At 50.4% G+C, this 20989-nt stretch overlaps 2 protein-coding genes across 5 annotated transcripts in view; one reads left to right on the plus strand and one right to left on the minus strand.

Moving 5' to 3' along the window:
* The window catches only part of Ciita (class II major histocompatibility complex transactivator), a 46764-nt gene extending 42186 nt beyond the window's left edge, over positions 1-4578 (plus strand). For all 3 annotated transcript variants that reach the window (XM_021184946.2, XM_021184947.2, XM_021184949.2), the window contains exons 16-19: positions 1031-1114; positions 1225-1308; positions 2494-2590; positions 3085-4578. In XM_021184946.2, the coding sequence (XP_021040605.1) occupies positions 1031-1114; positions 1225-1308; positions 2494-2569 (244 nt within the window). In that variant the 3' untranslated portion in view covers positions 2570-2590; positions 3085-4578. The remainder of the gene's footprint in view (positions 1-1030; positions 1115-1224; positions 1309-2493; positions 2591-3084) is intronic.
* Positions 4579-7025: 2447 nt separating this feature from the next.
* On the minus strand, positions 7026-20067 carry Dexi (Dexi homolog). Of its 2 annotated transcripts, XM_021185137.2 has the most exons (3): positions 19249-20067; positions 13050-13180; positions 7026-7634 (listed from the first exon to the last, which is right to left on the minus strand). In XM_021185137.2, the coding sequence occupies exon 1, from the start codon at positions 19665-19667 to the stop codon at positions 19380-19382; it is 288 nt and encodes a 95-aa protein (XP_021040796.1). In that variant the 5' UTR covers positions 19668-20067; the 3' UTR covers positions 7026-7634; positions 13050-13180; positions 19249-19379. The 2 variants fall into 2 exon arrangements, with proteins under 2 accessions (XP_021040796.1, XP_021040799.1); XM_021185140.2 differs by lacking the exon at positions 13050-13180.
* Positions 20068-20989: the final 922 nt, after the last annotated feature.

Below are 20989 nucleotides of genomic sequence, written 5' to 3' on the forward strand. Positions count from 1 at the left end.
AGCCACCATGTGGTTGCTGGGATTTGAACTCTGGACCTTCGGAAGAGCAGTCGGGTGCTCTTACCCACTGAGCCATCTCACCAGCCCCTTGAATTCCATTTCTAACACTCACTTGGTAGCTCACAACCATCTGTGAACTCCAGTCCCAGGGGAATCTGATGCCCTCTTCTGGCTTCCTTGGGCACTGCACCTATATGAAGCACAGCCATGCATGAAGGCAAAGCACCCCCCGCCACACTCACACATATAATAAACAAACACCCATACACACATATAATAAACATTTTTTAAGTTCTAATTTGAGACAGGGTCTCATGTATCCTAGGCTGGCCTAATTTGTAATCCCTCTGCCTCAGTTTCCTAAGTAGCTGGAATTACAGGCCTGAGCCAGCAAGCCCAGTGTACAACTTACTGCCCATGCTGTTGTGTCTTGAACTCACTGTGGAACTACAAATAAGTAGTGGCCTCAACATTCTGGGCCTCAATTAGTCCACCTGTAAAATGGGACGGTAGGGCCTGCCTGGGGTTGTGACTCAGTTGTTAGAGTGCTTGCCTAGCATGTATGAGGCCCTGGATTCATTCCATCTCCAGCACTGCATAAACTGGATGTGGTGCATTGTAATCCTATTACTCAAGAGGTAGAGGCAGGAGAATCAGAAGTTAAAGGTCATCTTTGACGACATACCAAGTTCCAGGCCAGTATGGGGATACATGGGACCTTGTCTTTAGATAGATAGGATAGATAGATAGATAGATAGATAGATAGATAGATAGATAGATAGATACATAGATAGATAGATACATAGATAGATAGATACATAGATGATAGATACATAGATGATAGACAGATAGAGAGATGATAGATACATAAATGATAGATAGATAGATAGATAGATAGATAGATAGATAGATAGATAGATAGATAGATAGATAGATAGATAGATAGAAGCAGTAATCTCAGTTGAGTGGCTATCACCTGGCCTGAACTGGCCCAGCACCCCAACCCTCTTTCTTTCTCTGTTGCTGGCAGCTTGTACAATAACTGCATCTGTGACAAAGGAGCCAAGAGCCTGGCACAAGTACTTCCAGACATGGTGTCCCTGCGTGTGATGGAGTGAGTGTAGGGGCTGGGTGGTATCTGGGGAGGCAGAGGATCTCCCACCCACATCGTGAGAAGGGTTGAGGTGGGAGTTGTCATGCCTCAGGATGGGTCTCTCTCTTCAGTGTCCAGTTCAACAAGTTCACGGCTGCCGGTGCCCAGCAGCTGGCCTCCAGCCTTCAGAAGTGCCCTCAGGTGGAAACACTGGCGTAAGTCACATCGCCCCCGGGACTGGAGTATGTGAGTGTCTTTAGAAGTCAAATCCCACCCCTGCCAACTAGTACCTGATCCTGGGATGTCAAGTGATTTGCCTGCTGGCCTCAGAGATGAGGACGGTAATATCTGCAGACAAGACTTGTTATGTTAGTTAAACATTTTTTTTTGGTTGGGGGTGGGGGTCTCATGAAGATGACTGTCTCCCAAATGCTAGAATTATAAGCAGGCACTGCCACATCCAATTTCATGTGGCATCGGAGACCAAAGTCAGGACTTGGTGTGTGCTAGACAAGCAGGCCACCACCTGAGCCATATCCCCACCCTAAACTTTTAGGACAATGTTGCCACACAAAGCACTCAATGAATATTTCATCAGGATGAATCATATGAAATTGACAAATCAAATCATTCTTAGAATATAAAACAATAGCAAAGTAATCTTTTGTTTGTTTTTTAAACAGAATTGTACTTGAACTCATAATCCCCCTGCCTCAGCCTCCCGAGTGTGTGCTGTGCCCAACTTTAAACTTATTCTTATTAAGCTGCAGCGATGTTTGCTGTACAACAACACCTTCTACTGTTCAGATGACTTTCATCTGCACAGTTGTGCCCAGCCTTCTCAGATAGATGGTGGGATCTCTCCATTCTTTTCTCATTGTGACCATAACAGAGGCAAAAGAAAGAGGGGAAGGCACAGCTGCACTCATAGTCACAGGGGTACAATTTATTGTGCCTGTTTGCAGCTGCTCACATGCCGGCGGGGAGCAGTTTAGCTGCTGAACTGGCCAGGCTGTTACCTTCAAAGATCCCATCCACAGTGACCTATTTCTGCCAGCCAGGCCCCGCCTCCTAAAGATGCCACAGCCTTCAAGCTTTGTCCCAGAGGGGAGAAAGCATTCAAAGCATAAGCCTATGGAGGACCGAACTGAAACCACAGCAGGGTCCCCCTTACAGTGAACGAGAATAGGGCAGAGGAGATGCTTTCAAGGTCACACAGCAAACTGGGACTGAAGGGGGGTGGGGGGCTCTAACATTCTGTTCTCCCCGTGCTGGTCTGTATCCTGCCAGATAGGATGTGGTTAAGGCTCTAGACAGAGTGGGGGGCAGGGCTTGTGAGCAGCTTGCCCTCGGTGGCCTGCCATGTTTCCTCTAACCTGGCCCTGTGGTCCCATCTACAGAATGTGGACACCCACTATCCCCTTTGGGGTTCAGGAACACCTGCAGCAGCTGGATGCTAGGATCAGTCTGAGATGACCCTGCTGTACTCTGGGCAAGGTAAGCATGTTGGACTCCAGGAGGGTCATCTAGGTCATTGTCCTTGTGAAGGGGTGACTAAGGGCATCGAGCAAGGCTGGTTGGGTGTCCTAGATCCATGTGTCATCTGGAGCTATCCTGTCTCCAAATTGGCAGGTGTTCTTCAGCCTGTGGGGACTTAGGCCAAGGAACCTCCTTGAGGTCAGACTTAAAGACCAGGGAAAAACAGGCTGGGCCAGTCTCCTACAATCCCCATCCTTGGCATTAGGAAGTCCTTCCTTTGAAGCTTTATGTCTTTCTTGCTGCTGTTTCATCTTCACAGGAAATTAATGTATTTCCTGCCAGCAACATAAAGACAATTGTCCCCTCACCCTGTGTCTGTCCACCCTCTCCTATGTTGTAGTTGTCTTTCAGCCCCTTCTTCAGTCCCCCACATTGTGACAGCCCCTACTCTTCTGTCAAAGCTGCTTCTCTGGAAGCTCACTGAGTCACCTGCCTCTCCTGATCTCCCACAGAATGTACTCTGGGAACACTGACCACGCTGGACCTGGAACTGGGTACTGTGGACTCAGCTCTTCTGTGGGCCATAGCCCATAAGAGTCAGCATCCCATCACCTTGCCCCTGCAGGCTCAGAGTTGGGCCCTGCCTACACGAGGAAAGGACACAAGCCTTGCTCTTCTGAAGGCCCCAAGACCAGCTCCAGGCCCTAACCGCACCAGGCACAGACAGCCCCACTCTGCGGCTATGAGCGCTGCAGACAGAACAGGGGCTGCCTTCCGTGGGTTCACCCGGGAGAACAAAGGCCTTCTCTTCGATACTCCTGGACAGAACGAGGAACAGAAGCATCTAAGTGCCTGCTTGTCCAGACCAGGGCCAGCCTGGTGAGAAAGCATGTCTTCCTGCTGCTCCCAACAGGGCCTCCTAGAGGCTCTGAAGATGCTAAGGGCAACACTGGCCTGCAAACCTCTAGATGTGACAGGGAGCCTATGGTAGCTCTTTCTACTTGTGGCACTGTTTCCATAAACTTTAGGTCAAAGCTGAGTCGGGCCTGGCCCAGACCCTGGGTGTGAACCAAGAGGCAGGGAGTGGTCCGCTTCGGGGCTGTGGCAGGGAGTTCTTCTGGCTTCACGGTCACTACACTTAAAGTGCACCAGCTAGGTTCACTGAAGCTCTGGGACTTGGTTTATCCCACAAGTCCCATCTAGGGACACCTTCTGCCCCATCTAATGCAAAACAAAACAAAACAACAAAACAAAACCAGCTGAACTATAATAACTTGAAACAATCCACACTCCGCTGGCCAGGCAGGCTCAGCAGTGCCCACCAACCCAGAAGTCAGGCTGGAATCATCTTGAGTGTGTGTCTAGCATGTGACACAAGTTGCTGTCTGGGAGCCCTGAGTCCTTAATGGGACAGTTGGCTGGGGCTTGCCCTCCCCGTAGCATTCTAGCTATGTTATGGGGGGGGGGCACCCAGAGAGGAGAGAGTGAGGGAGGAGAGAGTGAGGAGACTGGCCAGCAGAGACAGTCTGTAGACTGTTCAGAACAGGGCTCAAAGCCACACAGTATTGTTTCTACAACACTCTGCATGCGCCCGTGTGCACACCATACTGCTGAGATCTTGCCTTCACTGCAAAGATCTTGGTAGCTTCCAAAGATGCAGTGAAAAGTTCTTACTCCTGCACCCGAGGACTGAAGCAGTGACCACTGTACAGAGTGGAGTGTTCTCTCCTACTGCCCTGCTGCATCCTGGGAGCAGTTCTGTATAGCCACATTGGTCAGCCTTGGCTGCAACTAGCCCAAAGGGCTTGGCAGCACCAGTGCCGCTGTTCCTGTTTCCTCTGGGACACCCCCTTTGAGCTCAGGCACCACCCATCCCTCCATCGGGACAGTGACAGCTTGCTTTCTTGTCTTGGCAGAGGGAGCTGTCTGTGTGGCTCCACCATGCCAACCCTGATGCCAGCAGGACTGGCGCATCCCAGGAAGTGGGAGCTGGCCTAGAGGGCCTAGGGCCGGGGTGGTCTGCATGGCTGCTGGGGGGCCTGGGGCCGGGGAGGTCTGCATGGCTGCTGGGGGAGATTCTTAAAGAGACAGGTTCATCTGCAGCTCAGGCTTACATTATGAACTGTTAAGGCCTTGGGCTCAGGGTGGCACATGGAAGTCCCAATTTTGTGGCTACCAGGAACAGCATTGAGGCACTCTCCAAGGCAGGCATCTGCTGTACCTGTCAGGAGGAAGGCAGATCTGTATCACTTGCTGCCTTTGGTCTGTCTGGAAATGCCAAAAAATGTCTCTCATTACTCTGTGTTGATGATGGCTGCCATCTTTTAATGAGCTGATTAGGTAAGGCACTCACTATAGTGCTGGGGACATAGTAAATGCTCAACATATCTCACTGATTCTTGATCCTGTGTGCTGGGAAGCATCTTAGGTCCTTTGGCTCCACTGCAAAACACCAACTCCTGGCTGAGCTGCCTGGTTTCATGCTCCAGTTTGACATATACACAAGGCAAGTTTCTTCCGTGCCTTAGCTTCCTTATCTGTAAAATGGGCAGAGTCACAGTATCTTCTCTCCTGGGTTATGTAAAGGCTCAATGTGGAAACAATATTAATAAAATGGGTCAGAAAAATGGCTGATGGAATAAAGCAAGCCTGGTGACCTGAGCTTGGTTCCCAGGACCACACTATGGAAGGGAGAACTAACAAGTTCCCCTCTGGAAGTTTCTGTGCACTGCATATGCACTGGAGCTACGGTGGTTGTGAGCCTCTGTGTTGGTGCTGGGAACAGAACTCGGGTCCCCTGAGAAGGCAGCAAGTGCTCTCAATCACTGAGCCATTTCTCTAGCCCATTAAAAAAAAAAAAAAAAAGAGTTGAAACCAATGCCTGGCACAGGAGTTCTGACAGCCTCTTGTGGACTCCACGGGCACTGTGTGGGCTCAGTGCACATACATACAAATAAATCTTGAAAAACATAAAGGTCATGTGTGGTGGCATACACCTTTAACCCCAGCACTTGGAAAGCAGAGGTAGGCAGATCTCTGTGAATTCAAGGCCAGCCTGGTCTATGTTACACAGGGAGGCCCTGTCTTAACAAATAAAAATCCAACACACAGCTCAAAGCAGGAGTTCTCAGCCTTTCTTTCACCCTGTGGTTTATTCCTGCCTCTCCCTGGAATGTTCCTTCCCAGGCTCCTGGGCAGTGGACACACTAGGGTTGCACCAGGGTGGGGCCTGGAGTAGAACAGCAGCAATTTAGAGAACCTTTTGGTAATTAGTGCCATCTCAGGGGTAGGTTAAGTTGTGGGTCCCAAGTTAGAAGGTTGGCATTCATGGGGAATGCCAATGTATTGGCTTTGCTGTGACCCCTGTGAAGGATCTCTGTGGGTATGGGCATGGCATGCTAGAATAGGTTACCAGGCCCCACTTGTGATGCATAAAATTCTGGGGGGGTTGGCAGTCTGCCCATGTAATATACTTTCAATCTAAGTCTCTCCTCAGGCCCTGACTTTCTTCCAGGCCTTTCTCCAAGGATGACTCTTTTCCTGTTATGTGTGGCTGTCCTTGGAGCCAAAAAACTCTGCCATCTTGGGAAATTCAGCTGCACAAAATTCAAAATTCCCTGTTGCAAAAAGCTCATCCCGTCATGGAGGGCCACAGGCTCCTCCCATGAGTCCTCAAGCACTCACACCTGTTGTAGGCAATGCTGCCCTAATTGCACACAGCTTTGGGGCGGGGCTACAACTGTATTCTAAACTAGGTTAGACTAGGGAAGAGGACTCCATTTTTTGTGGTTTTTAGAGACAGGATCCAATATAGCCCAGGCTGGCACCTAGCTGGACACATAGCTGAGATGACCTTGAACTTCTGATCTTCCTGCTTTCACCTTTGAACTTCTGATTCTTTTGTCTCTGCCTCTGGAATGCTGGGATATAGACATAAACCACTGTGCCTGTTTTATGTGATGCTGGGGCCTAGAGCTTTGTGCAAGCCTGGTAAGCATTCTATCAAATGAATTATATTCCCAGCCTCTTCCCCATTCTTTAAGGTGTCATTATATAGCCCTTGCTGGCTTGGAACTCACTTTTAAGACCTGGTTAGGCATGTGGGACAAGGTCAGAGATCTGCCCACCTCTGCTTCCTGAGCGCTGGGATTGAATGTGTGTGCACTACTACATCCACTCCTTCCCTCTTCCTTAATGGAGATGTATCCTAGGCTCTCTGTGTGGGACAGCACGCAGTCACTTCTGTGAGACTCAGACCCAAGTTCCCCATGACCCCCTAGCTTTTCACCATAACAGGGGCTTTCAGAAGTCAAGAGAAGGCAGCCTTTCTAGAGGGAGTTCCCTAGTCTCTGACTGCATCTCCAGCAAACTGTCAACCATGATGCCCCATCTCCAAAACACACACACACACACACACACACACACACACCAGCAACAGACAAGGCAAAGGAAATTGGAGTTGCTTACATTTTTTTTAATGAAATAAGTCAGCCTCTAAGTATTGCTTTTACAGGTTTATGGAAATCAAGGATCTACTCCATTCACACTATGCGCACCACTCACACTTCCAAAAATAGATTTCTAGCCAGGGAAGCATGGTCTTCCCCAGTGCAGTATCTCAGTTCTGTCAACCTGGAGAGGTTAACCCCTGCCTGGGCCCTGGCATAGCCCTCTTCAGAGTGACTCCCTGAAACTATGATCAACAGTCTTGGGTCTGAAATCTTCCCAGCTTAAGGTTAAGTGGCATCAAACAATGCTGACAGAGCGGCCTGAGGATGAGTCCACTTGTCACTTCAGCTCTCCATGTCCTTCCCAGAGGTTAAGTGGGGGAGGCAGGTGCAGCTGGGGATGAAGTGCAGAGAGGTGACGTCTGGTTGGGTTCCTGTAAACATCCATCACAAAGGTGGCGAGTCACAACCAGACCCAGGACAGTGGAGAGCCGGGTGGCAGACGAGCAGGGCCTTTGGAGGGCCTGGACACTCCCTGTCCCTGCGCCGAGTCCTCACTTCTCCTGGCAGACACCTGGGTTGGGGCAGGAACCCTGTTGTTGGCACGAGCAGGCCTAACCAAGAAGACAAAGGACAGTCATCAACAGGGCCAAGACACCTCTGGCCAGGGCTGTCCCCCCCCTACCCCCCCGGGGCTCGGGTGGGGCTCGGAAGCCCTGCTCTCACCCTTAGGTTCTAGACTCTCCAGAGCCCCGTGCTCAGGCTGGGGAAGCTTTTCCTCTAGCATCCTTCCTTCCTTTTAAAAATAATTTCTTATTGTTTGTAAATTTATCTATGTTTTAAAAAATGATCTATTTTTATTTTATGTGCTTTGGTGTTTTGTCTGCATGTATGTTTGTGTGAGGGTGTCAGATCTTATAGTTACAGATAGACATAAGCTGCCGTGTGGGTGTGGGAATTAACCCAGGTCTTCTGGAAGAGTGGTTAGTGCTCTTAACTGCCAAGCCATCTCTCCATCCCCTAAGAGTAATTTTTAATTATTTGACAAGTTCATGTATGTATATGATGTAGCAGGACATTTCTTCCTCATTTCTTTCATACTGTCTTTCCTCCACCCTCTCCTCTTGCTTTCCATTTTAACGTCTCTTTTGATGGTGACTGACTGAGTGGAACTAGGGATGCCTGCATGAATATAGTTGAGGAGTCATTGGCAGGAACACAGGAAACTGAGGAAAATGTCTCCCACTCCACCAGCAGCCATTAACTCACTAACCACCAAGAGCACCTTAGCTAGCGCAAGGTCCGCTCGAGCCTCCTCTCCCACCCTATTGCCTGTCATTTCCTGTTGGATTTTGTTTTTGAGGCAGGGTCTCATGTAGGTAGCCCAGGATAGCCTTCACCTTCTGATTCTCCTGCCTCCACCTCACAAGAGCCGGGACCTTCTGCACTGCTGGAAATGGAACTCGGAACTCGGGGTCGGGTGGAATACAAGCTGAGCAAGTGTTCCACCGACTGAGCTGCGTCCTGACCCCGAGGGTGCGTGTTTCCAGTTCTTATGAAGGAATCGGCTTCACTCTCTGATTCTGGAGACCCACGGTAGTTTTCCATGGTGAAGGAGGGCTGGCCAGGTGCGCAAGGCAAGGCAAAAGATGCCAAGGTCAGAGAAGGATCTCAGCCATAAGGAAGATCAAGTGGGGGCAGCTGAGTAAGCTCCAAGGAGTGGGCAGTGCCTCACATCTCACGGGAAGAGCATGGTGCTTACAGGAAGGTAGCCAGTCAGCTTTGTGTCCCCACTCGGCTCTTCTTCCCATGACGCAGCATCACCCGTAAGTCCTGACCTTATGTCAGGTTGTCTCCTCCAGTCGCCTCTATTCCATGTTTAGCTGTTATCAGCATCTCTGTAGCAGTGGGGTACCCAGGTCCCCCTCCTTTTAGTCCACCTCAGACTCTTCCCTCTCCAAACACCACTGAGCACCCGGTGAAATAACCTCCATGAGACGTGCAGTGTGTCCTGCTGCATGACATGCAGGGGTGCGTGGGGCGATCATCGGCATCACAGATTTAGCAGTAGCTCTGGCCCCCAACCAGCAAAAGCTGGCAGCACCTCCGGTCAACTGTGGCTGCTAAAACTGTCCCCACCTATTTCCAAGAGCCACTAAGCAGGCATGACCATTTCCATCAGGAACTGTGCCTCTTCACATTTTACAGGTTGCAAAACAAAGGCTTAGAAAAGCAGGGTGAGTTGCCTGCAGTTGCACAAGTACTGCAGGCAGGGCTGGCACTGCACTGGTAACAAATGGGGACAATCACAATCAGGGTTGCCACTGCACCCGGTGCTCTTGTTGTGCAACATGTCTCTTCCTTCTGCCTACCTTCCCCAGCCCTGAGTACCCTGATCCTGAGACCTTCGTCCGTTTTCCAGAGCATGACTGGCCCCCAGTTATCAGAACAAGAGAGTTAAGGAGTTCCATAGTAAGCTGCTTCCCACCAGTGACTGCTGGGAAGGTAGTGTACCAACACCCCAGCCCCCTCACGGTACCTGGGGTGACATCAAAGCACCCCATTCCGGCTCCTGGGGCTTCTGAGCAGGACTGAGCCCCAGACTATAGTGGTAGTCTGCTTAGTGCTCACCTGGTCTATCTTGCTGGCCTCACTTCCCACTCTCCATCCACATGGAGTTCCTGAGATCTCCTCCCAAATAAACCCAAGGGTTCGTGGATATCTTTACCCTCCTTACCGGCCCATGAGTTGATGCTGTTATGTCTGTTGGACAGATAAAGACATCAAAGCTCAGAAAGCACAAGTTATTCTCTGAAAGATGCTCAGCTCAGAAGTACTGAAAGCTGCCTAGCCATGGTGCCCTGGCCCTGTGTTTCCAGCACTAGGAAGCTAGGGTCAGAGAATAGCAGGTTAGAGGCCAGCCTGGGCTATAGGGTAAGACTGAGTTTGAGGACAAGCTGGACCATCTAGTATGAACCTGTTTCCACAAACAGAACAAGAGCTGTGTACCACCAGTTCCTGTACCCATTTTGCACGCCAATGTTTTACACGCCGGGCCCCAAGCTAGAAGACAGGGCCAGGCACTGTGCCAAGTTGTGAGCAACTTTAGCTTGAAGCAACCCTCCCAAAGATGGGACGTCGTGTGGGCACCGCTGGAGATCCACACAGGGCTGGGCTGCACAGGAAGGGCACCCCACGGGGAGACTAGGCATAGCCATCTCCTGTAGTTCTGAGCATGGAGTGGTTGGAGCTATATGCTGAAATTTCTCCCATCGTCTACCAGACTTATCTGCTGAAGGCCAACTGGGAATACACTCTACCACGTCAGGAACCTTCTCTGGTTCCCACTGACAATCCCCCCACCCCCCACCACCAGACAGGGTCCTCCATCCACCCTTTTGTCCCCTCCTGCCTGCCCAGAGAACCTGTGGGAAACAGGGGCTATAGCTACATTGGGGCTTCCAGAAAGGCTTTCTGAGACTCTTGTCCCGTCACACCAGAGCCTACTTGTGGCTGCTCTTCCTTCCAACAAACCTTGGGGGAGACAGGGAAGTCTTGAAAGCCTTCATGTTCAGAAGCCTGCAGCAGAATAATTTACTGAGATTCCCCCTCCGGGGTACCTACTGCAGGGATGCCCCAGCCCAGGGTAGGGATGAGGTAGGAATCACCAAGGAGGCCTCACTTCCTGCCAGTCCTCTGACTACACAAGAGGCCCAGCAGCTGACTGAGCCTTTTGACCTAGGAGCCCTGTCCCTGTGCCCACACCTTGACCTAGGTTTCAGTAGGTGCTGCTGACTTCCAACTCATTTGCTGAGTCTGTTAGTGACAGCCAATGATGCCAGGCGCCTGTTTACTCAAGTTCCTCTCCTTTAAAGCTTTCCCCCCCCCTCTTAAAAGCTGATTTAAGAACTGAAGATATGTTCAGTGGCTAAGAGTATCCGCTGCTCTTGCAGGGGACCCAGGTTCTGTTCCCAGCACCCACATGGTGGTTTAGAATTACCTATAACCCCAGTTCCAGAGAATCCAACGGCCTCATCTGACCTCCACAGTCCCCTACATGCACATGGACTCACATAGGATGCATAAAATAAATATTTTTTTAAAAGTTGATTTAAAGGAAATTATGTAAAAAACAATTCAGGGGCCGTCAATGTGGCTTAGCTGATATAGGTACTTGCTGCCAAGCCTGACTTCCTTAGTTTGATCCCAGGATCCACACAGTAGAAGGAAAGAAACCAACTTTTACAAGTTTCTCTCTGACATCCACATGTGCACCATGGCATACCCATGCCCACCCCTGCATACATGAATAAATGTAATCAAAGAAAGAAGGTGAAGGTGGTCAGTGGGAAGCAGAAAGCAGCCTTTTCGGGGCATGGACTTAGTGCTTCTAGACAGCCTTCTAGAAACTCACGGCACACCCCTCTTCCTCCACATACCCCAAATGCATGGCTTGCCCAGCTCTGCAGACATCTGAGATCTCTGTGCTAGAGGCAGACCGTGTAGCAGGCCCCACCTGGCTCGGGGCCAAGGGAGTGATGACAATCTGGCCACCTCCCTGGCAGCAAGGGGCAGGAGGAAAGAAGCTGCCCTACACTGGATGAGCGCTGGTGTCTCAGGCCTGGAGTCCACGCCCAGGCTGGCTCTCACTAGGGGCTATCTAGTGTGTCTGCAGCTGTCCACAATTCCCTACATGCCTGCCCAGGAGCTCCTGAAGCTGTCACATAGCACCTGGACATTACTCATCAAACAGGCTGAGTGCCCCTATCTTGAATACCTGGTCCAGAGTGTTTTGGCTTCTATGATATTGGAGCACAGTAATGAATGCCTGGAGGGACTGAAGCAAGTCTAAAGTAGATTCCATCTACCTGCCAGGGCATGAATATGGAGGTCCGAGGACAGCTTTCCTGAGACTGGTCTCCTCCCGGGTATGTCCTGGGGCTCTAGCTCAGATCATTAAGCTTGGCAGCAAGTGCTTTTACCTGCTGAGCCATCTCGCAAGCTCCAAAAATGTAGTTTTCTGTAACTTTTTTTTTCCTTTCTGAGACAGTTTCACTCTGTAGCCTGGGCTGGACTACAGCTCTGATGCTTCTGCCTCAGCCTCCCCAGTGCTGAAATCAGAGGTGCTAGCCACTTTACCTGGCCCAATTCAAAAGTGTTTTTATTACTGTTTTGATGTACAGTCTTACTACAACTATTAGCTGGCCTCAAATCCATAATCTTCTTGACTCTGTCTAACTATGAAAAAAATAACCCAGCACTTGTAATTTTAAAAAGGTAATGGGGTAATGTCAAGGAGATAGTGAAGAGGACACCCTATAGCCAGAGAAAGGAAAAAGCAGGAAGGTCAAGGTGCGGTGAGCCTGACTCCTCTGGTACCTCCCAGGGATTCCTGCAGCCTAGCACCTCACTTCAGAAACACTGGGTAACTGTGGATGGCTCGGAGCTGGGCATCTAACATGGGTCACTGAACTGCCCCAAGCCTCAGTTTCCCTCCAAGTGACCATCCCAACGTGATGCAGGGAAGCTCTGTGGCAGAGGCACCCAGTTCTAACCTCTCAGCCAAGCTCCCTTCCCAGCAGGAAGCCTGAGAAGGAGGCCTTCCTTTAGGGATGTGGGATGACAGCTGCAAGCGCATCTCAGCTGACTCTCAGTGGGTACCAAGCATCACCAACCCCAGTCTGCTTCACAGGCAGTCCATCATGATGCTCTCTTCTAGTTCCTGGCCCCAGAAGAGCAAGGAACCCCAATAAAGGGGGGATCCTGGGGTAGGGGTCCCCTGGTCTAACATACAAAGTGTTGGTAGAACTGGGGTTTAAACCCCAAATGTGTGTGACTATAAAAACTTTAGGAAACAATTTTAGGGGTCACGTGAGCTGGCTGAAGCAATCATACATCCATACCAAACACAGATTGCTCTGCTGCTCTTGGTCAAGCCTTACTACTTTTCAGAGAAAGTTCTAGGTTGGTGCTGGGAACTTTCATTTATTAGTACTAGCTCAACACATAAAGCAGGTCCCAGCCCTCACCATTAGCTGGCTTCTTCTTGTGGTGACATAGCATTCATTTAAAAATAGATCCATGCAGTCTAGGCGTGCGCCTCAGTAGTAGGATATGTGTTTAGGATGTGTGAGGTACTGGGCTGGATCCTCAGAAAAACCTAAAAAACAGTAAAATACAGTCAAGAGGGCCTGGGGCCGGAGTTTAGTTGGCAGAGTGCTTTCCTAGTGTTCACGAAGTGCTGGTTTCCATCCACCTACACTGGCACTCTGGTACACATCTACACCCATAAAGCAGGCGCAGTGACCCGAGACTACAGCCCCAGCATTTGGGAGGTGGAAGCGGCAGGAGAGGAAGCCCAAAGCCATCGGCAGCTAGACAGGAAGTACAGGGCCAAACCAAGTCCACGTGAGAAAGGAGACTTTTTTGTTGCTGCTGTTCTTTAGTTTGTTTATTTGGATTTGTTTTTTTTTGTTGTTGTTGTTGTTTTTTTTTGTTTTGGGTTTTTTGTTTGTTTGGTTGGTTTTCGAGACAGGGTTTCTATGTGTAACCCTGGCTGACCTGGAACTCAATCTGTACACCAGCCTGGCCTTGAATTCAGAGATCCTGCCTCTGCCTCCAGAGTGCTGAGGTTAAAGGTGTGCCTACCTTTTTTTTTTTTTTTTAAACCAAGGAGCACTAAAACTCTAAGGAAAAGCATTATTTACCTTAAACTCTAAAAGGAAAATCAGTAGCTCGCAGTAGAGAGACCTGACGCATATCACCAAAGCTCACAGGGCCAGCATGGTACAGGGGGCGTGTGGCTTTCAGAATTCTGTACTGAGGACACACCTTTTCCTGCCAAGATCACATCACCTGAATGGCATCCTGAGCTCAGACGGACACCTGACAACCCCAGGCAGAGACAGCTGGCAAACGCCACACCAGCCTCTTGCACATTGCCAATGTCACACCCAGAGATAGACAGACTGAGCAGTTGGTCCAGAATAAAGAAAGCAGTGACCTCAAAGCTTACACACTTATCACTGAAGGACATTTCTGGGACAGCAAAAGATGTGAATAAAGCCAGAGAGCAGAGTGCTCCTAAGTCCTAACCCTGTCCAGCTGCTGATTTCAGCCAGGTGTGGTGGCACCCAACTGTAATCCAGTGCTTGGGAGATAGAGCAGGAGGGTCAGGAGCTCTAGGCCAGTCTTGGTTATAGAAGACCCCATCTCTAAAAACAATGACATCTTGCTGGCTTTGACAAGGACACTACAGATACCAAGTAGATCCTTCTTTTAGGAAAATGCAGACCAAAATATTCAGGGCCAGAGGAACATCATGTCTGCAATGCACTCTCAAATGGTTTAGAACATGACTGTCCACATGTGTATGTGTGTGTTCACATGCATGCATAGGTATACACAGAGGAGAATGTGAGCTTGCTCTTAGCAAATGAGCAGAAATGCTGGCTGCCAGGCAGGCTCTGCTGAGGGGAGCACGGGAGTTCTTTACACTTTTCTTGTAACTTTGCTGAAAGTGTGGAACTCTACAATTTTTCTAAAAGATTTCTTTTTATGAGGAATTCAGGATAAAAGGAGCAAGCATGTAGATGAATGGGCCTGGTGAGGCCATGACTGGCGCTGGAAGTGGGCATGGGAGATGGCCAGTCATGGAAGGCTCTTCTGCTCCCTGGTGGCCACTGTGCTGTGCAGGAGACACAGCCATCTTATTTGGCTTTGGCCTCTAGGCCCCTCACTTTCTAGTCTTCAGTTTCTTTACTTGCAATGCTGAGTTATCTCAGCAGTCAAGAGGCAGGGGGCAAGAAGATCCTGAATTTGAGGCCAGTTGGAGCCACATAGTGAGATCCTGTCTCAAAAAATAAAAAGTCTGTGTCTTTCAATGTGATTTTGATCTCCCAAATGCAGCTGGTGTTCTCAGAAGTTCCAGGATGAAGGCAGCAGTAACAGCTGACTGAAGCCCTCCTGTTTCTCATTCAGCTAAACAGATCCCAGGGCTGGGAGGAGAGTGTGATATGGAGGCCCAACTTTTCTGGCTGGAATCTCCAGGCTGGGCTAATTCAGAGCCACAGCCATGAGGCCATTGACATCTCGGCTGGCCTGGAGACCTTTTCTTCCCAAAGGGCTGGGCAGGACTACTGAACCACTGTGACCAGGGCCCCTTCTGTGTGTCTCTTGAGTGAGAGCAGAGCATTCACCTGACCCACACCTCTAGACCCTCCAGCCTTAGCTTCCTTCCTGTTGTTCTGCATCTTCCCTCACCCTGATCCTGGTCCACAGGCTACCAGTAGGTCTCCCACAACTGAAATCTGAATATATGGCTGTCTCCATAGAAGTAGTGGGCATCCCAGCTGGGCAGTACCATGCTCTGCTGGGTGTTCTGTTGACAGTGCAGGCTATAGTCTGACAAGAAAGGCTGAGAAAGTAGTCATGGTCTTCAACTGAGCCATCTGAGGCCTGAGAGTAAGCCTTATTCGGTCACCCTTATTGCACAGCCACACTGTACCAGGCCACACAGACTCTGGTGGGATCATCCCCATTCCCAGGCCAGAGACTGTGTCTCTTCTACAGTACCTCATATGTCAAGGGAGGTCCCGTGGGCACCCCCACCTGTTACACGACTCTAAAGTAATTAACCAGGCTAAGGTGTCTCTCTAACCTAGCAGATGGGCTGTCAGCAATCCCCACCCCAACTCTCTCTCTCTCTCTCTCTCTCTCTCTCACTCTCTCTCACTCACACACACACACACACACACACACACACACACACACACACACCCCTAAGGCTCCAAGGCCATGCATCCAGTCACCTCTCCCACAGCAAGCAAGGCGTCCCATCCCCTACTCCCCCAGGCCACAATGAGCACTCTACAGAAACCACAGAGGCCACTTTCCAGAGCTCTGAACCCGGGCCCTGGGGATTACGGGCATGGGAAAAGGAAGACAGAGGTAGGGGTGTGTGGAGTGTGTACACCAATGGGCATGTTGTCTGAGCCCACTTTGTTAGTCTCTGGTCCTTTTGTTAGTCATGAGACATGAATATTAATGCACAAGGCAGGTGAGGGCAGATAATTCCAGACTGCACCGACCTGTCTATTACAGCAGTTGATATTCATGGACCAGTTACCATGCAAGAAGGTCCAATTCTTTGTCCTCTCAACAAGGCAGATTTTCATTATTCCTGCTTTATAAAAGAGGCCACCAATATGTGGAGTTAAATGGCATTCCCAAGACTGTGGCTAGACCTGCAATTTGAATAAAAAAAAAAAAATCTGGGGCTGGTGAGATGGCTCAGTAGGTAAGAGCACCCGACTGCTCTTCCAAAGGTCCAGAGTTCAAATCCCAGCAACCACATGGTGGCTCACAACCATCCGCAACGAGATCTGGCGCCCTCTTCTGGAATGTCTGAAGACAACTACAGTGTACTTACATATAATAAATAAATAAATCTTTAAAAAAAGAAAAAATCTGAGTTTAGAGTTACTGCTCTGAAACTGGACTATACATTGACTCCTCAAATAGGTGCTCAGTAAATGTATAATAAGTTAGACACCAGAGGTGAGGAGCAAAAGTGGAGGTCCTTGTTCTTGCCATGATTCACCCCAGCCCCCACGGCCTCATGTGTCCTGGTCTGGCTTGTTAGAACATTACTGGGAGCAAGCATGCCTGGCCCGGGGCTCCTGTGTATGGAAAGGGCCAGGAGGCAAGGTTGGTCACTTCACTCTAGGTTGCGATCACTCATCCCTCCTGCATCCTCTGGGACTTGCCTTTCTGGCCCTGGGACCAAAGTCTTCTAGCTTGGATGGGGGGACAGGTAGTGTGGTTGGATGCGGGGGACAGGTAGTGGGTGTGTCTCCAACCCGTACCTTCCCTACCCCCAGGGTCAGCCAAGAGTGTCCCAAAGGGATGCTTCTTGGTGTTTCTGCTCACACAGCAGTTGGTGTACAGCATGTCAAAGCATTTGGGCTCTGGTTTTGAGCTTAGAATATGCCAATGTTTTCAGTTGGAAGCAGGAATGTTTCTGCTGATATGGTAAGAAGATAAAATAAGACATTTTCACCAAGTTATACTGCCTGAGAGTCTACTTGGCTCAAAGACAGAAATGTAACATGGGATCACAGGGGCCGAGCCTAGACGCTGTGAGAAAAAGGAGGGACAATGCTTGTTGTATGACTACATGTGAGAACATTCAGAAGGCCTAGAAGTAGGACTGGTCTGTGGTCTCTACTCAGGTTCTGAATGGGTCCCAGGGATTCTACCTCTGTTAGGTGTTCCCAGTGTGGTCTTGCCCAGTCACCTGTCACCTCTGGCTAGACAACTAACAACATCCTCACTGGCCTCCCTCCTCCTACCCTTTTATTTAGCCCATTCTGTTCACAGCTGCCAGTCATCTGACAGAGCATGAGCTGGACTGTGTCATGCCCTGCCTAGGACCATCACTGGATGCTAACTGCTCTTGGCCCAGCCTCCCTTTGGCTGTTGAATGAGCCATGCCTTTCCTGGCCCGAGGTATGGGTACTGACAATTCCCTCAACCCAGACTGCTTTGCTCCAGAGGTCTCTGTCTGGCTCCTTCTATCAATTCTGGCCTCAGCTCATATCTGCCATCCCTTCAGAGAGACCTTCTCCCACTCTCTAGTTAGAGCAGCCTGTGCCTAGTCTCCTCTCATGGTCATTTCGTACAGACCATCTGCCAGAGGCCGGTTGCTGTACAAACAGTAGCGAGCGCATCAATACAGCCTCTAAACTTCCCATTCCTCACTAGGTTTCTAGATTCCCACTTGTGTTCCTCGTGGAAGGCCTGCATGCCAGGTTCCATCTGCCTTTGCTCACCGAGAACTCAACAAATAGGTATTTGTTCAATGAAAGAATGGATGTCGGGCTGGCAGGAACGTGGAACAGCTGGTGCATGCCCTGCCTTGAACTTGGCACCTGTGTGGATACCACTAGACTTACTAAAGACTCCTTCAAAGATATCACGCCTTGTTCCCAAGTATTTCCCTCTTACCATGCATTATTTCTACAACAGACAGACTATGTGTTCCCAAAGTCCACTGTTGAAAGCCTGTTCCTGCAGTGATGGTGTTAGAGGTGATTGGGTCACAAGGGTGGAGCCCTCTAGTGGGATTAGTGCCCTTTGGAAAACTATGAGGATGAAATGCTTGTTGTTTGAGCCATGGTATTCTGGCACGGTACCCCAATCTAAGACACCCACTTATGGCACTGTTGACAATCAGGGAACACGGGAGAGGAGGGGTGAATGTCTCCTTGGGGTGACATCAGTATCTGTTATCTAAAAGGAGCCCCCACCCACCAGCTCCATGTGCCTCCTCATTGCCACTTGGACTCTATGACCTGCCAAACCCCAGCATTCCCCAGCTATAGGGCTAGGCCTGCCCCATGACACCTCAATGGACCCAACAGCTTGCCTGGCACAAACGTTCTCTCATACAGGCCAGCTGTTCCCTTTCCCTTGTTGGGAGACTTCAGCCAGTCTTGGATTCACGTTATCTTTCTCCAACATATAACAAAACTTCTTGGCAGAAGCCCAAAGGCATGTCTTCAGTACGACCACGCGGTGGTTCCTTCTGCTGACCCTAGGGTGCTGAGAGGCTTTGCAAATACTGCAGACAAAGCCAGCACCAGCTCAGAACTGCCTACCTGTCCCAGAGCGGCAGCCTAAGAAGCTGACAGCCTCTGCGGATCTGAGCTGCAGTACCAACAACCCAGGATCTCTGAAACCTGACTCCAAATACAGCAGCAGAAACACTGCCAAAAGGAAGTGCGGCGGTGTTGTTTGCTGAAGGTTTCCATTCTCCCAGGCTTGGCCTGAAGCCCCTCAGTTTAAGTGGTCCCTCAAGAGGCCGCAGAACAAAAGTAAGCAGTGCCTCTTATGACACCAGGCTATGCTTTCAGGACAAGTAAGCATCCCCCCAAACCCCAAGGTCACCAACAAGACAGGCTAAGACTTGGGGGAGGAGCTGACAGCTCCACCTCAAAAGGTTTTGGGTACAAAGCTTTTACCAGGGCCATGGGGAAAATTGCATGATTACTCCAAACATTCATATCCTTGGGGGAAATCTCTCCAAACACTACTATTCCTAGCATCGGAGTTAGAGCCAGAGGAGGTGGCCAGAGAAATCAGAGGCTTAGAGGAAGGATGTTAGTCTGCCCTGAGGACACTACCTTCTCTCTCCCCGAAATACACCCCCATCTCAAGGGCACTTACGGGCCTCTTCCTGGGGTCCCATCCCTGTCCAGATGGTGCCCCCAACCAGTGGCAGCGGCATGGTACGGGCGGCTGGTCCAGGCCAAGAGTTGCGGATGGTGGAAGGCAAGTGGGGAACAGTAATCAAGACCTTATTCCAAATATCCATCGAAGACGTCAAGCTCTGAGTCGGCATCGTAAAGGCCAGAGCCAGGGTCAGAAAGTACGCCGAGGTCCACCAGCGCCTGGTCCAAGTCCTCGGGCAGGAAGACGAGGCCCACATTGAGAACGATGTATTCCATAAGGAAGGCGTAGTAAAGGATCAGCACATTGACGAAGAACAGGCCCACGTAGAACATAGAGGGCAGCAGCGGTGGCTGCACGTAGGAGACCAGGGGGCCCAGAGCGTCCAGGTGGGCTGCGACCCGGGCGCCGGGCATGCAGGGGCCGGCGATGGGGGCGGCGGCCGGGCGATCCCAGCGACCTCAGCCGCTGCGGCGCCCGGGCGGCCGGCGAGGGGGCAGCTCAGCCATCCAGGGGGCGCCCCGGGGCTCGGTGGCAGCAGTGCTGGGCCCCGGGCGGCCTCCGAAGACGCTCCTTGACACCCCGAGATGCTCAGGGCCAGGTCCCGGAGCCCCCGGATCGGGCCACACGGGCCGCTCGCCCCTCAGGGCCACCCCCCTAGAAGTGGCCAGCGACTCGCTTTGTGCGCTGCGCTCGCGCGCCCCCGCCGCAGCTCAGAGTTGAGGCTGCTGCTGTCTCCCCGAGGCGTTCCTCAGGCACCTTCGGCGCCCCCGCAGGCTCACTGCCCATCGCTGCGGCCGCCAAGTCGCTCTGGGCTCCCCAGCACCGCCTACCCAGAGGCTCTTCGTTCATTGGCCAGCCGCATGCTCGCCCGTATTTATTGGCTAGCTCAGTGCTCCACATTTATTGGCTTGAGCTATCCGGGGGCGGGTACTCTTTTGCTCCGCCCCATGGGAGGTGCTCCAGTCTCTAAATTGCTCTTCTGCAATTGGCACTCCCTAGACTCTGCATCTCGAACTTAGGTATGGAGCGTCACCTTTTTGGAACTTAGTTTACCCCCTTTAAAATGATGCCGGGTGGAAAAGGAATGCCGGCAATTCCACTGAAAATCTTAGATATTCTCAAAGCGCTTTTGTTGTTTTCTTTTTCACGGTATAGTAAGAAAAAAATCAATTACTGAGTGCCTTTGACAGAGGCATTATAGGGTTCCATGACACCCGGATGGAAAGTACCACAAGCAGGTCAAATCTTCTGCCAATAAGGTTGCTTATTGTTTCCTATTACTTTGCAGTCCATGTTTAAAAAACAAACAAACCAATAATGCTAAATATATATCTACTCAGATTCCTCGGTTTACAGACCAGCCCTGTGCTTCGTCAGGAGGATGAGTTTGCTAGGGATCAAAACCAAGGTCTTGTGTGTGCAAGATATAGACGAGATGTAGCTCTACATCTGTTTTTGAAAAAAATAACAAAAAACCCAAACCCCGAAAACGCAGGGTCTCACTATGAAGCCTCTGGGTGGCCTGAAATTGGCTATAGACCAGGCTGTCGCAGAACCTGTAGAGTTCCACTGCCTCTGTCTCCTGAGTTCTGGGATTTAGGCCTATCCTCAACTCTTACAAAGGCCTTTAATCTAAATCACACTTAGGTTTATAGGAGCTGGACAAGGCAATGTAGTATATTCCCTTTTCACAGATGAGGAAAACAAATCCCAGAGAAATGGATTCTCGAAGCTG

This window comes from Mus caroli, chromosome 16 (genome assembly GCF_900094665.2).
Source record: "Mus caroli chromosome 16, CAROLI_EIJ_v1.1, whole genome shotgun sequence".
NCBI lineage: Eukaryota > Metazoa > Chordata > Mammalia > Rodentia > Muridae > Mus > Mus caroli.